Source organism: Mobula hypostoma, chromosome 2 (genome assembly GCF_963921235.1).
Source record: "Mobula hypostoma chromosome 2, sMobHyp1.1, whole genome shotgun sequence".
In the NCBI taxonomy this organism is placed as follows: domain Eukaryota; kingdom Metazoa; phylum Chordata; class Chondrichthyes; order Myliobatiformes; family Myliobatidae; genus Mobula; species Mobula hypostoma.
Genome location: NC_086098.1, coordinates 86811793 through 86827602, shown reverse-complemented (window position 1 = coordinate 86827602; position 15810 = coordinate 86811793). Strand labels below are relative to the sequence as shown.

At 47.3% G+C, this 15810-nt stretch overlaps 1 protein-coding gene across 1 annotated transcript in view; it reads right to left on the bottom strand.

The window, feature by feature from the left end:
* Nucleotides 1–15810, bottom strand: part of capn9 (calpain 9) — a 57460-nt gene that overhangs the window by 29921 nt on the left and 11729 nt on the right. The window contains exons 3-7 of the mRNA XM_063039959.1: nt 14767–14885; nt 13152–13285; nt 4805–4973; nt 2703–2786; nt 109–194 (exon numbers count right to left, since the gene is read on the bottom strand). Of these exons, the coding sequence (XP_062896029.1) occupies nt 109–194; nt 2703–2786; nt 4805–4973; nt 13152–13285; nt 14767–14885 (592 nt within the window). The remainder of the gene's footprint in view (nt 1–108; nt 195–2702; nt 2787–4804; nt 4974–13151; nt 13286–14766; nt 14886–15810) is intronic.

Sequence of the window (15810 nt, the reverse complement as noted above, 5' to 3'; positions counted from 1 at the left end):
CTGCCCCTTCACCTATCTTAGTCCTAGCACTAATCTTGACCTTTGATTACGCAGATAGTTGACGAATTAGGTTGTGCCACAATGATGTGATTCTCCCCAGTAACGTACTCATCACTCCAAGGTCCATTCCACTCCACTTGTCCCCAGGGATTCCTTACACGGATCAGTTGCACTGGGCGACCTCTGTAGTTCACCTTCAGAAGAAAAAGCAAAGAGCCATTTATTACCTGCATGAAGTAAGTGAAATGCACCAGAACTCTCAAGGTGAGTCTAACACTACAAGCAAAGAACTACACTGGAGGAAAGTCCGGCTCAGTTAAAGGTTTAGAAATATGTACTGGGCTCTCGGGTTTTGCAGCTCTTAGCATTTGTAGGGGAGACTCTCGGAACAGGAATTAGGGTGGTGTGCCCCTTCCCTGAGACAATGGGTTGCTAAATTGCTACTTCATCGTAGAATACGGAACAATACAAGCCCTTCGGCCCACAATGTCATGCCGACCCTTTAACCTACTACAGGATCTATGCAAGTCTTCCCTCCTGCATGGCCCTCAATCTTCCTTTCACCCACGTACCTATCCAGGGGTCACTTAAATGTCTCTGCCTCTACCATCACCTCTGCGTGTTCCATTCACCCATCACTTTCTGTATCAAAAAAAACTTACCTCTGTCGGTGTGTTAGTACTGCATGGGGTGGGGACGAATTAAACTAGAGGTGCAGGGAGATGGGAACCAGAGTGCCAGAATAAATAGTGGAATGGTTGTGGAGACAGATGTTGTTAAGACTTCAGACAAAGTCAGGAAACAAAAGGTTGAGCATGGCGCGATTAATGTCCTGAGTTGCCTATATTTCAATGCAAGTATAGTCGGAGAAACAGAAGGGTTCAAGGCATGGATAAACACATGAAATTATATTTTAATCATTAGTGAGACTTGGTTGCACAAAGGGTAGGACTGGCAGCTCAATTCTGTGGTTCCATTGTCTTAGGCATGATAGAGCGGGAGGGTTGAAAGGGGAAGGGGGGCATTACTCATCAGGGAAAAAGTCACGGCAGGGCTCTATCAGGACAGACTGGAGAACTCGTCTAGTGAGGCTTCGTGGGAAGGACTGAGGAATAAGAAAGGCATGACCACGTTAATGGAACTGTGCTATAGACCATCCACAGTCTGCGGATTTTAGAGGAACAAATTTGCAGAGAGATCGCAAACTGTTGTAAGAAACAGAAGGTTGTGATAGTAGATGACTTTAACCTGAGGGAAAACATGAAGGGAAACTTCTTCATTCAGGGGGTGTTGTGAGTGTGGCAGGAACTGCCAGTGCAAGTGATGGATGCAATTTTGATTTCAACCCTTAAGAGAAGTTTGGATAGGTACATGGATGGGAGGGGTAAAGAGGGCTATGGTCCAGGTGCAGGTCAATGGGACTAGACAGTTTAAATGGTTCAGTGCGGACTAGATAGGCTGAAGGGCCTGTTTCTGTGCTGTAGTATAGTTTTCTATGACATCACCCCCGTACTTTCCTTCAAACACCTTAATATTGTGTCCCCTTGTATTAGACACTTCCACCCTGGGAAAAGGTCTCCAGCTATCCACTCAATCTATACATCTTATCACCTAGTACACCTCTATCAGGGAACCTCTCATCCTCCTTCACTCCAGAGAGAAAAGCCCTCGCTCACTCAACCTCTCCTCATAAGACATGCTCTCCAATCCAAACAGCATTCTGGTAAATCTCCTCTGCACCATCTTTTCTATAATGAGGTGACCAAAACCGATGACAATACTCCTAGTGTGATCTAACCAAATTTTTATAGAGCTGTAACATCATCTCATGCCTCTTGAGTTCAAGGAAACTTCAAGAAGTTTTGAGTTTTTTTTAAAAACATGAGATATAGTGTTATGGACCTTCCTATTATATACCGATTTCCAAGTTTGGGTTCAAATGCTGTTAACTAGAATTTATCACTGTGTAGTAGCCATATTGATAAGGGACCTCCCCAGATCCATCTCTTGGTTTGTAGTATATTGTTGAGGAAAATGCACGATCCACCTTTGGGAATGAAGCAAAGGGTTCCAATGATTCATCACCAGTTCAAACCACATAGTTCAAATAGATTGTGGGCTTCTATCCTGGTTCAAGACCATTAAAAGTCCAAAGAAATTCCCAGCTGGGAATGAACCATAGAGTCCAGGGAAATCTCTGGATCAGAGATCTACAGACAAGGAATCCTTGAGTTCATCTCTGAATTAGAGCCAAAGAGACCATGGAAATCCTTGAGTTTACTCCTGGATCAGGAGTGCAGAATAAATCGAGGGGGACCCTTGATCGATGGCTGGATCCAAACCATGGAGCGTACGGAAATCCCTCTAATTAACACTGAAATCAAGCCAAAGAGTCCACAGATCTTGGGATTCCTTTCAGTTAAATAGAAAAGAGTGGGAATAGGCTGAGAGGCCGTGCAAAGCTTAGTGGATACTGACTTGGTAGCACCCGCTACCATGGCTGGCATCTACACAAGGCATTGATGGTTACCAGTTCCATTAGTGCAAGCTGCAACAAGGCCGTGGTGACGAAAGGGAACAGGAGGTACAGTACCTCATAAAATGGCTGCTGAGTGCAAGGTTCAGTAAGCCACAGTTAGCTACACTAGACAAGGAAGCAAATCCACCAGCACATCTAACAAAAGGTGCAACCAAAAACTCACCTGGTCTACACCAGTAACAGAATATGCATGTCCTTTGATGAGTCCTGTCTGGGTCCGAGCTTCCGTCTCAGCTGCACTTGTGATCTACAAGGTTAAAAAGACTGTGTGTTAACAGCTTTAACCATTAACTTTGGCAGCTACAAGCTCTTGAACCTGCTCCATCATTCATAGAGTCAGAGTACTATAGCACCTGTTTCTGTGCTTTGGTCTATTTGGTCTATGCCAACCTGACTCTCTGCCTAGTCCTGTCTACCTGTGTCTGGTCTACATGCCTCCAAACCCTTCTCAGCCATGTACCTGTCCGAACTTCTCACTTATGTGTTACAATTGAACCTGCATCTACCATTTCTGTTGGCAGCCCATTCCACACTGGCACCACCCTCTGAGCAAAGAAGTTCGTTAACAGAGTCAACTTAAATAGTTCACCTTTCACTCTAAACCTACAATGTGACTTCTAGTTCGAGTCTTACCCAACCCAAAGAGAAAAAGCCGGTAAGCATTCACCCTGTCTATACCCCACATCACTTTGGATACCTCTATAAGATCTCCTCTCATTCTCCTGTATTCTAAGGAATAAAGTCCTAACCCTATAACTTAGGTCCTCAAGTCCCAGCAGCATCCTTGTAAATTTTCTCTGAGAATCATCAATGACCCTGTGTTTTTCACCCGACTCCAATATCTCCTAATTGTGACTATCAAACTCAAGCTTAAGTATACCTAAAATATCCACATCTACAACTCTCCAGAGAAGAGAGTTCCGAATATTCACATCCTTTCTCAGAAAAGAAGTTCCTACTCCATTCAGTCCCAAATAACCAACTGCTAACCTCAAGGCTATGACACACCTCAGTTCTAGACGCTCTGTTAATCACTTTCACAATCTTGAATGGCTCAATGGGGGTCACCATTCATTCTTCTAGCCTCCAGAGCATACAATTTAAATTAATTAATGGCTCCGTCTGTCTAAGTAGATAATGGATGTGCCTGGTTTTTGTGGCGCAGACCTGGGCGATGAATATGGAGATCCTGGGCTGCCTAGACGTCAAGATCCCCCTCTCGGCCTCGCGGATGTGGTCCAAAGGAATGCAAGGCAATACATTTGGCATCAGCTTTGCTGCAGGAGCTGCCGGGAGGTGACGTGATACACCATCCAACCAGCTTAGGGGCTCCACTCCGGATTTGCGTAGGGTTTACTCCTTAGCCTTCTCTTCTCCCGAAGATACCCACAAGGCAGTGGGATCCGTAACCCTGGATAGGGGCCCATACCGGGTACTGTCAGCCGGAGCCAGCTGAGCCCGGGACTCGTGTGAGGGAGGGTCGTCACGTCCTGTAGTAATGACATCTGGAGCCACTACCCACTACCCACCAGAGCATACAAACCCCTCATAAATGGAACTAATCTAGTGAATTCATGTTGTGGTGACCTTAACCTGCTTTAGCTACTGACACCAAAACTACATTCAGTGCTCCAGCAAAGATCTCCACAGAGTCCTGATCAATTGCAACAACACTTCCTTATTAGTCCCCCCAATTAAATAAAGCTCAAGAAACTGCCTGACCTGCTGAATTCCTCCAGTATTCTGTGTGCATTGCTCAAGATTTCAAGCATTTGCAGAATCTCTTGACTTTAAGATACTGCAGATTTTGGAAATCTAGAGCAACACACACAAAATGCTGGAGGAACTCAGCAGGCCAGGCAGCATCTATGAAGAGGACTAAAAAGCCAATATTTCAGGTCGAGACCTTTCTTCAGGACAGGAAAGGAAGGGCGAAGAATTCAGAATAAGGAGCAGGGAGGGAAGGTGTACAAGTCAGAAAGTGATAGGTGAAACCAGGTGAGGGAGAAGATAACACACACAAAATGCTCAGCAGGTCAGGCAGCATCCATGGAAATGAATAAACAGTTGATGTTTCAGCCTGAGACCCTTCTTCGGGTCTGAAAAGGAAGGGAAACGACACCAGAATTAAAAGGTGTGGCAGGGGAAGGAGGCTAGATAGAAGGTGATAGGTGCAGCCGACGTGCAGGAAAGGTAAGGGGCTGGAGAAGGAATCCAATAGGTGAGGAGAGTAATCTTGGACGTGAATCAACCTCAAATACTCACGTCGATGGAGCATCCCAACATGCAGCCCCGGTTCAGCGCCTTTTTGATAAGGGTGAACAGGTTTGTGGGGGCTTCCTTCAAATCAAACACCTCTCCCATGCCACCAGTGAAGTCTTCCATCGCCTCCATCGTGCTGCCTCCTTTCAGCGACTCATAGCTTCCATACAGCCTGCCAAGAGAGAAAGTATCACATAACCAGGGCATTGGAAGTGTTGGTCTGTGTCCTTTCATATTCAGCTTCCTTAGCCCTCTAAACTCCAGCAAATATGACTCAATCCAATCTCTCATTTTATGGCTGTATTACCATTCCAGGTGAGCCTCCTGTCCATCATCAAAATTGCATGCAATACTTCTTTCCCAGGTGAAAATGGCCAATACCAGAGGATATCCTCTTAAGGTGAGTGGAGACAAGTAGGGGGTGGGGGAATGTCTGAGGTAGGTTTCTTTACACAGAGTGTGGTAGGTGCTAGGATACACTGCCAGGGTGATGGTAGAAGCTGATACAATAGGGACATGTAAAGTACTCTCAGTAGGCATGTAAATGTAAGAAAAACTGAGGGGTGGGTATGAGCTGTGTAGGAGGGAAGGGTAAGATTGTTCGTTAAGTTGGTCAACACAACATTGTGGGCCGAAGGGCCTGTAGTATATGGCACTATTCTATATTCTAGTATTCGAATTGTTTTGCTAGTCTCATGATTTGATAGTTTGGATTCAGAAAAGGTTTACCCATAGAAGATACATGAAGATTCGTGAGGAAAATGGAGGGAATTAGATATTATGTAGGCATAAGGGACCAGTTTTTTCTTGACCAGTGGCAAGCAGCATGAGGTTCTATAAAAAGTTCGGGTGCTTTTTGGCTGCTCCCCACACAATCAGCACAAAGGGTCATTCACTGGTGATGCAGTGTGAGGTTCAAATAGAGCTCTGGTGCTTTCAACTTTTTTCTGTGGGCATGGGGACCAATCAAAAGATAGGTGTAAGTGGAGCGGCCATTGCGTGAGTGGGGCATTGCGTGAGTGACCTGACTTTGGCTCAACAGGCCTGGGCAAGCCCAGATGCAAGTTCCAAGTAAGAAAGTTTTTAGTAAGTTTTTTTTTCCCTGTTAGTACAGAACTTTTGTGCTGAGAATGGATTTGGATGCAGTGGTATGTTCCTAGTGTGAGATGCGTGAAATTTGGGAGCCCTCCATTCTCCCTGATAACTACATCGGCACAAAGTGAATCAAGCTGCAGGTCCCTGGAGACTGTGTTAAGGAACTGCAGCTGCAGCTCGATGACCTTCGGCTCATATGGCAGAATAAAGGAGGTAGGCATTCCCAAGTTGCAGGAGGCAAGACCCTGGTGACTGCCAGGAGAGGGAAAGGCAAAAATCAGTGTAAAGAAGCCCTGTGCCTGTTCCTCTCAATAAGTACACTGCTTTGGATACTGTTGAGTGGTGGGGAGAAATGGCCAACCACCAGGTGGCTCAGAACGGAAAGAGGGAAGAGGAGGAATGCAGCAGTGATAGGGAATTCCATAATTTAGACGTGCAGAAAGCAGATTCTGAGGAAATGAAAGAGACACCCAGATGGTATGTTGCCTCCCAGGTGCCAGGGTCAGGGACGTCTTAGATCAGGTCCACGTCATTCTAAAAGGGGAGGGTGAGCAGCCGGTAATCACAGTACATATTGGTACCAACGACAAAGGTAGGAAAAGGGAAGAGGTCCTGAAGATAGAATATAGTAAGTTAGGTAGAAAGCTGAAAAGCAGGACCTCCAGGGTAGTAATCTCTAGATTGCTGCATGTGCCTCACACCAGTGAAAGCAAGAGTAGCATGATTTGGCAGGATGAATGCGTGGTTGCAGAACTGGTGCAGTGGGCAGGGTTTCAGATTTCTGGATCATTGGGATATCTTCTGGGGAAGTATGAAATGTACAAAAAGGATGTGTTACACCTGAACCCGAGAGGACCAATATCCTTGTGGGCAGGTTTGGCGGTGCTGTTGGGTAGGGTTTAAACTAATCTGGCAGGGGGATAGGAACTGGAGTGATACAGCTGAAGATGGGGCAGCTGGCATACAAGTTGATGCAGTGGGTAGAGACACTGCCAGGGAGGGCAGGCAGGTGATGGGGCAAAACTGCAGTTGGTGGGAAAAGTTGTGGCAGGGGGTGAAAATCAAAAAGGATGACAAATACAGTTCTGAAGGTGATATAGTTGAATGCACAGAGTATATGGAATAAGGTAGAAGATCTTGTAGCACCGTTAGATAGGCAGGTATGATGTTGTGGGCATCTCAGAGTTGTGCCTGAAAGAAGATTATAGTTGGGAACTTAACATCCAAGGACACATGATTTACTAAAAGGACAGGCAGGGGAGGGGTAGCTCTATTAGTAAGAAAAATGAAATTAAATCGTTAGAAACAGGTGACATAGGATTGGAAGATGTTGAACCCTTGAGGGTAGAGTTAAGAAACTGTAAGGGTAAAAAGACCCTGATGGGAGGTATACATAGGTCTCTGAACAGTAGCCAGGACGTGGGCTGCAAATTACAACGGAAGAAGGAAAAGGCATGTGAAGAGGGCAATGCTGCAATATGCAGATAGATCGGGAAAATCAGGTTGGTGCTGAATCCCATCAGAGGGAATTTGTAGAATACCCAGGAGATGGCTTTTTAGAGTAGCTTGTGATTGACTCCACTAGAGAAAGAGAATTCTGGATTGGGTGTTATGTAAAGACCCAGATTTGTTTAAGAAGTTCAAGGTAAAGGAATCCTGAGGAGGCAGTGATCATAATATGATAGAATTCACCCTGATTTTGAGAAGGAGACACTGAAGTCAGATGTATCAGTATTACATTGGACCAAAGGGGATTACAGGGGCATGAGAGAGAGGTTGGCCAAAGTTGATTGGTAGGGGACACTAGCAGGAATGACAGCAGACCAACAATGTTGACCAGTGGATGTTGGTGTTTCTGGGGGAAATTTCAAAGGTGCCAGAAAGATACATCCCAAAGATGAAGTAGTATTCTAAAGGAAGTGTGAAGCATCTGTAGCTGACAAGGGAAGTCAAAGACAGCATAAAAGCAAAAGATAGGTCATTTAATTTAGCCAACATTAGTGTGTAGGTAGAAAATTGAGAAGCTTTTAAAAATCAACAGGGGGCATCTAAAAAGCCACAAAGAGAAAAAAGATGAAGATAAGCTAACCAATAATATAAAACAGGATACAGAAGAAGTTTTTATCCGATGTACAAGGAGTAAAAGAGAGATGAGAGGATGAGATTGGATATCGGAACACTGCAATATGACACTGGAGAGGTAGAAATGGGTGGTGAAAAATGTGGTGGAGGAACTTAATGAGTATTTTGCATCAGTCTTCACTGTAGAAGAATGCCAGAAAAGTGAGGCTGTTAGGGGGAAGAAGTGAGTGCTCTTCCTATTACTAAAGAGAAGATGCTTCAAAAGCTAAAGGTAGATTAGTCACCTGGACCAGATATACTTCACCCCAGGGTTTCAAAAGAGGTAGCTGAAGAGATTGTGGAGGCATTAGTAATGATCTTTCAAGAATCACTAGATTCCAGAATGGTTCCTGCAAATGAAAAATTGCAAATGTCTTTCCATTCTTTAAGAAGGGAGGGTAGGAGGAAGAAAAGAAATTACAAGCCAGTTGGAAAGACGTTGGAGTCTATTACGAAGGATGATGGTTCTGGGTACTTGGAGGCACATGATAAAATAGGTGAAAGTTAGCATGATTTTCTAAAGGTGAAATCTTGTCTGACAAATCTGTCAGAATTCTTTGAGAAAATAACAAGTAGGATAGACAAAGGAGAGTCAGTGGATCTTGTTTATTTGAGTTTTCAGAAGGCCTTTGACAAGGTGCAGCACATGGCTGTTTAACAAAATAAGAGGATGGTGTTAAAGGAAAGTTACTAAAATAAATAGAAGGTCAGCTTACTGGCAGCAGGCAAAGAGTGGGAATAAATGAAGCCTTTGCTGGCTGACTGCCGGTGACTAGTAGTGTGCAGCAGAGATTGGTGTTGGGATCACTTCTTTTCACGTTGTCTGTTAATAATATGGATGAAGGAATAGATGGCTTTGTGGCCAAGTTTACAGGTGATATGAAGATAGGTAGAAGGGCAGGTAGTGTTGAGGAAGCAGGGTGTCTGAAGAAGGACTTAGACAGATTGGAGGAATGGGCAAAGAAGTGGCAGATGGAAAATGGTCTTGGGGACTATTTTGTATAGTAAATGGGGAGAAAATACAAATATCAGAGATGTAGAGGGGCCTGGGAGTCCTCATGCAGGATTCCCTAAAGGTTAACTTTCAGGTTGAGTCCGTGGTAAGGAAGACAAACGTAATGTTAGTATTCATTTCAGGAGGACTAGAATACAAAAACAAGGATGTAATACTAAAGGCTTTATAAGGCATTGGTCAGCCTGCAATTGGAGTATTGTGAACAATTCTGGGCCCCTTATCCAAGAAAAGATGTGCTGACATTGGAGAGGGTCCAGAGGAGGTTCACAGAAAGGGCTAACATATGAGTGTTTTATGGCTCTGGGCCTCTACTTGCTGGAGTTTAGAAGAATGAGGGATATCTAATTGAAACCTGTTAAATATTGAAAAGCAAGATAGAGCAGGTGTGGAGAGGATGTTCCCTACAGTGGGGGAGTCGAGGACCAGACAGCACAGCCTCAGAGTACAGGGACATCTATTTAAAACAGCTTTAGCCAGAAGGTGATGAATCTGTGGAATTCATCGGCATGGATAGCTGTGGAGGCCAAGTCATTGGGTCTATCTAAAGCAAAAGCTGATGGGTTCTTGTCTGGGCATCAAAGGTCATGGGGAGAAGTCAGGAGAATGGGGTTGAGAGGGACAATAAGTCACCCATAATGGAACGGTGGAGGAGACTCAATGGGCTGAATGGCCTAATTCTGTTCCCATGTCTTCTGGTCTTATTTCATGACTATTCTAACTCTCCAGCCTTACTTAGCACTAGGCTCCATTTGGAATCTCTCTCAAAATATAGGTGGAGATGGATAAAATGAGAAGATGATGCTCACAGGGAACTGGCATAGACAATGAGTTAATAGAACATCAAACATTTCAGCACAGCTCGGACCCTTTGGCCCACGATGTTAACAAGTTCTAAAATAAACCTAACCCTTTACTCCTACATAGTTCTCATTTTAATTCCACTTCCCATTCCTGTTCTGACATGTCAGTCCATGGCCTCCTCTCGTGCCACCATGAGGGCACCTTTAGGCTGGTGGAGCAACATCTTATATTCCACATGGTTAGCTTCCAACCTGATGGCATGAATATTGATTTCTCCTTCCGGTTAAAAAAAAATTTCCCTGCCCCTCCCCTCTTCTTCTATTCCCTACGCTGGCCCCTTACCTCTTCTCACCTGCCGAACACCCCGCTCCCCTCCTTCCCCTCCGGATTGACAGAGGCTGGGGGAAGACCTGAACGAGGTTTATAAGATTATAAGAGACAGATAGGGTAGACAATTGGAATCTTTTTCCCAGGGTAGAAATGTCAGGTACCAGAGGACATGCATTTAAGGTGTGAAGAGGAAGGTTTAAAAGAGATGTGTGAGGCAAGATTTATTAATTTATTTATTTTAAAAGATTGTGGAGGTGCCTAGAATGCACTGCCAAGGGTAGTGTTGAGGGAAATACAACAGATGCATTCAAGAAGCTATTGGAAATGAATGGATAAGAATTACGTACAGGCAGAGAATTAATTTAATTCCGTATCAGGTTCGACATGGACACTGTCTACCGAAGAGCCTGTTCCTGCTTTATACTGATCTATGTTGTCTGCACCAAAATGTAATGAAAACCTGTTTTGTGCACCATCCAGACAGATGCCATGTGTAACTACACTGAAGCATGAAAAATAAAACTGAATGCAGAATACAGTGGTGCAGTTACAGGGAAAGTGAAGTGCTGGTAGATAAGTAAGGTGCAAGGGTCACAACAAGGTAGACTGGAAGATAAAGAGTTCATGTATGCTCCAGCAGGAGACTGACCTCCTGGACCCCCAGAGAATTTCCATAACATACTGTGAATGTGAACGATGTGCCAGTACCGTCTCCTGCTCCAACAACATTTTGGAAGCATGACACCATCCAGGACAAAGCAGCTTGTTCCATTACCTCAGATATTCACTCCCCTCTCATTCTGCTGTCTTCTCCCCCCACCCCCACCAATCGAACCTCACCACGCCGTGGCTCCAATTGTAAAATACAAACTCTCCACAGCTTCTTTAACCACCCCTCCCAGGCACGCATCCTCTGCTCTGACCACCCCTCCCAGGCATACAGCCTCTGCTCTGACCACCCCTCCCAGGCATACAGCCTCTGCTCTGACCACCCCTTCCAGGCATACAGCCTCTGCTCTGACCACCCCTCCCAGGCACGCATCCTCTGCTCTGACCACCCCTCCCAGGCATACAGCCTCTGCTCTGACCACCCCTCCCAGGCACACAGCCTCTGCTCTGACCACCCCTCCCAGGCACACAGCCTCTGCTCTGACCACCCCTCCCAGGCACACAGCCTCTGCTCTGACCACCCCTCCCAGGCATACAGCCTCTGCTCTGACCACCCCTCCCAGGCACACAGCCTCTGCTCTGACCACCCCTCCCAGGCATACAGCCTCTGCTCTGACCACCCCTCCCAGGCATACAGCCTCTGCTCTGACCACCCCTCCCAGGCATACAGCCTCTGCTCTGACCACCCCTCCCAGGCACACAGCCTCTGCTCTGACCACCCCTCCCAGGCACACAGCCTCTGCTCTGACCACCCCTCCCAGGCATACAGCCTCTGCTCTGACCACCCCTCCCAGGCACACAGCCTCTGCTCTGACCACCCCTCCCAGGCACACAGCCTCTGCTCTGACCACCCCTCCCAGGCACACAGCCTCTGCTCTGACCACCCCTCCCAGGCACGCATCCTCTGCCCTGACCACCCCTCCCAGGCATACAGCCTCTGCTCTGACCACCCCTCCCAGGCACACAGCCTCTGCTCTGACCACCCCTCCCAGGCACACAGCCTCTGCTCTGACCACCCCTCCCAGGCACGCAGCCTCTGCTCTGACCACCCCTCCCAGGCACGCATCCTCTGCTCTGACCACCCCTCCCAGGCACGCATCCTCTGCTCTGACCACCCCTCCCAGGCACGCATCCTCTGCTCTGACCACCCCTCCCAGGCATACAGCCTCTGCTCTGACCACCCCTCCCAGGCACACAGCCTCTGCCCTGACCACCCCTCCCAGGCACGCATCCTCTGCTCTGACCACCCCTCCCAGGCACGCATCCTCTGCTCTGACCACCCCTCCCAGGCATACAGCCTCTGCCCTGACCACCCCTCCCAGGCACGCATCCTCTGCCCTGACCACCCCTCCCAGGCATACAGCCTCTGCTCTGACCACCCCTCCCAGGCATACAGCCTCTGCCCTGACCACCCCTCCCAGGCATACAGCCTCTGCTCTGACCACCCCTCCCAGGCATACAGCCTCTGCTCTGACCACCCCTCCCAGGCACACAGCCTCTGCTCTGACCACCCCTTCCAGGCATACAGCCTCTGCTCTGACCACCCCTCCCAGGCATACAGCCTCTGCTCTGACCACCCCTCCCAGGCACACAGCCTCTGCTCTGACCACCCCTCCCAGGCACGCATCCTCTGCCCTGACCACCCCTCCCAGGCATACAGCCTCTGCTCTGACCACCCCTCCCAGGCACGCATCCTCTGCTCTGACCACCCCTCCCAGGCATACAGCCTCTGCCCTGACCACCCCTCCCAGGCATACAGCCTCTGCTCTGACCACCCCTCCCAGGCATACAGCCTCTGCCCTGACCACCCCTCCCAGGCACGCATCCTCTGCCCTGACCACCCCTCCCAGGCATACAGCCTCAGCTCTGACCACCCCTTCCAGGCACGCATCCTCTGCTCCCTAGCAGGACAAAGCACGTGGGAACATCGTTGCCTATGGGCTCTCCTCCACCTCACATACCACCCCAACTGGAAACATATCACTTTTCTTCACAATCGAGTACAAGTCTGAGAACCTCTCCCCAGTGATACAGCAAGAGGCTGGCTCACTAACACCTTGTCACGGGGAGTTACGACCATATAAGACAGAATAAGATCATTTGCCCCCGACTCTCCTTCACCAATTGATCATGGCAGATTTTTTAAATCCTTCTCAACCCCAGTTTCCTATAAAACCATAAGACATAGGAGCAAATTCGGCTCTTCAGCCCATCATGTATTGATGGGAAGAATGGGAGGTAGATGTTAGCTTTGACACAGAAGGCCATTTCTCATGGATGGATTTTTGCCAGAAGACAGAACGTAGAACAGATACTTACTTGGCGTAGGCTTTTTCCAGTAAGGCACTCCAGAATTCGTCGTTACTGACAGAGTGTAAAAACACCAAGCGGTTTCTGAAGGTCGGCAAACGATCATCAATCACAACATCCACCCACTCGTTGTATTGCCAGAACTGGAAGAGAACAGAGCAACATTACCGACTGTGCGAGGCTGTGCACGAGGGACGACACCGAACGTGCGAGGCTGCGCACGAGGGACGACACCGAACGTGCGAGGCTGCGCACGAGGGACGACACCGACCATGCAAGGCTGTGCACGAAGAAAACTGACTGTATAATGAGACTGCGCATGAAGAACACTGTACAAGACTGCGTATGAAGAACACTGTACAAGACTGCGCACGAAGAACACTGTACAAGACTGCGCATGAAGAACACCACTGACTGTGCGAGACTGTGCATTAAGAATGTTACTGACTGTACAACAAACTATACTAAAGGCATTACTGGTTGTACAAAACTGCATTAAATCTCCAGAAATGTAAACTCCAGTTCAGTGATTCACTCAACTAACTAGAATGTGGGGTGGTTGGTTATGTGGGAATAGGGGAGAAAATGGGATTGGTTCTCCTCAGAGCAAAGAAGGTTGATAAGAGTTTTTACTAGTGCTCTTCAAACTTCAAGGGCCTTTTGAAAGAATGCCGATGGAAGAATCGATTTCTACTGACAGGAACCTCAGTGTCCAGAATGTACGGGCAAGTTATCAGACAGAATAGGAAACAATATGAAAAATTGACTGTGTTCCTCCCACCCCAACATCTACCCATCCTGACCTTTCTTCACCATCTCTTCCCATCTTAGTTTATTACTCAAACTGCTCCCTTCCCTCCTGCTCCAGGAGGTGAGAGTGTGGAATGAGCTGCCAACAAAAGTAGTGGATTGTGGTTTGATTTCAGCATGAGAGAGAAATTGGGATAGGTCTATGGATGGGAGGGGTGTGAAGCACTGTGGTCTGGGTGCAGGTCGCTGGGACTAGACAGTACAATAGTTCTGCATGCATTAGGTAGATTGAAGGGCCTGTTTCTGTGCAGTGGGTCATAGAGGAATCTGTAACTCCTTCATCCTCCCTCCCCTCTGCCTTCCCTTCCTGCCTTCACTCTCTCTCCCCTCCACCCTCCCACTATACCCTCATTTTACTTTCCTTTCTTTCACCCCTCCCTACCTTCCTTCCTTTCCCTCTTACTTCACTTCCTGCCCTCACTCTCTCACAACTCATTTCTGACTCCCTGCACTAAGTCCCTAAGCTCTGTGTTATTTTTGTTGTTGGGAACTTGTCACCATCTGTTGTTGCCCCTTGATGAAATGTTCTGATACAATTTGAAATGTACCCCGTAATCACAAGATCTCCTTCATCCTTTTATTGTTTTTTCCCACCTTCCCCTTATTCTCTTTTCTTCACTGTTCACCTTTCCCCCTGCCAATTGTCCTTCCTTCATTTCCTGTTCTCCACTGCTCTTTCCTCCTCTCCTCCTTGCGCACATTCCCTCTCTCCTTGCTCGCTCCTTTTCCATCTCCGGCTAGTTCACCTCACTCAGAACTTGAAAAGGACACAGCTTATCAGTGTTGACTTCGGTCCAGTTATTCTAAGCCCTACCCGGAAGTGGAAGATGCCTGCGTAATCTCGGCCGAAGGTCTGATCAGGAGGGACGACTTGGTACAGCAGCTTCTCATTCAGAGTCAGTGAGGCAACAGCAGCAAGGAACCAGCAGTCTCCTGGTGAAAGATCATAAAATCATAAGATCACAGGACTATAAGACATAGGAGCAGAAATAGGCCATTTAGCCCATCGAGTCTGCTTCCCATTCAATCATGGCTTATTTATTTTCCCTCCCAACCCCATTATACTGCCTTCTCCCTGTAACCTTTCACATCCTTACTAATGAAGAACCTCCCAATCTCGACTTTAAATTTACCCAAAGACTCGCTCTCCACAGTCATAGATAGCAATGAATTCCACAGATTCACTACCCTCTGGCCAAAGAGATTCCTCATCCCTGTTCAAAAGGGACATGAGGCTGTGCCGTCTGGGCCTAGAGTGTCCCACTATTGGAAACATCCTCTGCACATCCACTCTATCTAGGCCTTTCAAGTCAGGTATTAACAAGCTCCAGCCAGCCCGGTCAGGATGGGGAATGTTCCAGTGACCCTTACCATCCAAGACGTGCCCTCTCCTCAATACTACCATCGGGAAGGAGGTGGTACAGGAACCAAAAGACACACACTCAACGTTTTAGGAACAGCTTCTTCCCCTCCACAACCAGATTTCTGAACGTTCAGTGAACCCATGAAGACCTCACTATTTTGCCTCTTTTTGCACTATTTCTGTATACATTTCTTATTGCAACTTACAGTAATTTTTTATGTACTGCTCTGATTCCTGATAGCAAAACGCAGCGGGACACAGGTGAGGTACGGAGGGAGTGCAGCATGATCAGCAGCTTTGGTATTGCTTCAGGCAGAGGATACAGAAACCTGAAGCTGTCCTTGAACTTGCCACCAGGCTCAAGGACAGCTTCTACCCCACTGTTGGAAGATTACTAAATGGGTCCCTACTACCAAGAGGTGAAGGGCTCTCACCATCCGGAACATGCCCTCTTCTCATTGCTACCATCAGGGAGGAGATATGGGAGCCTGAAGA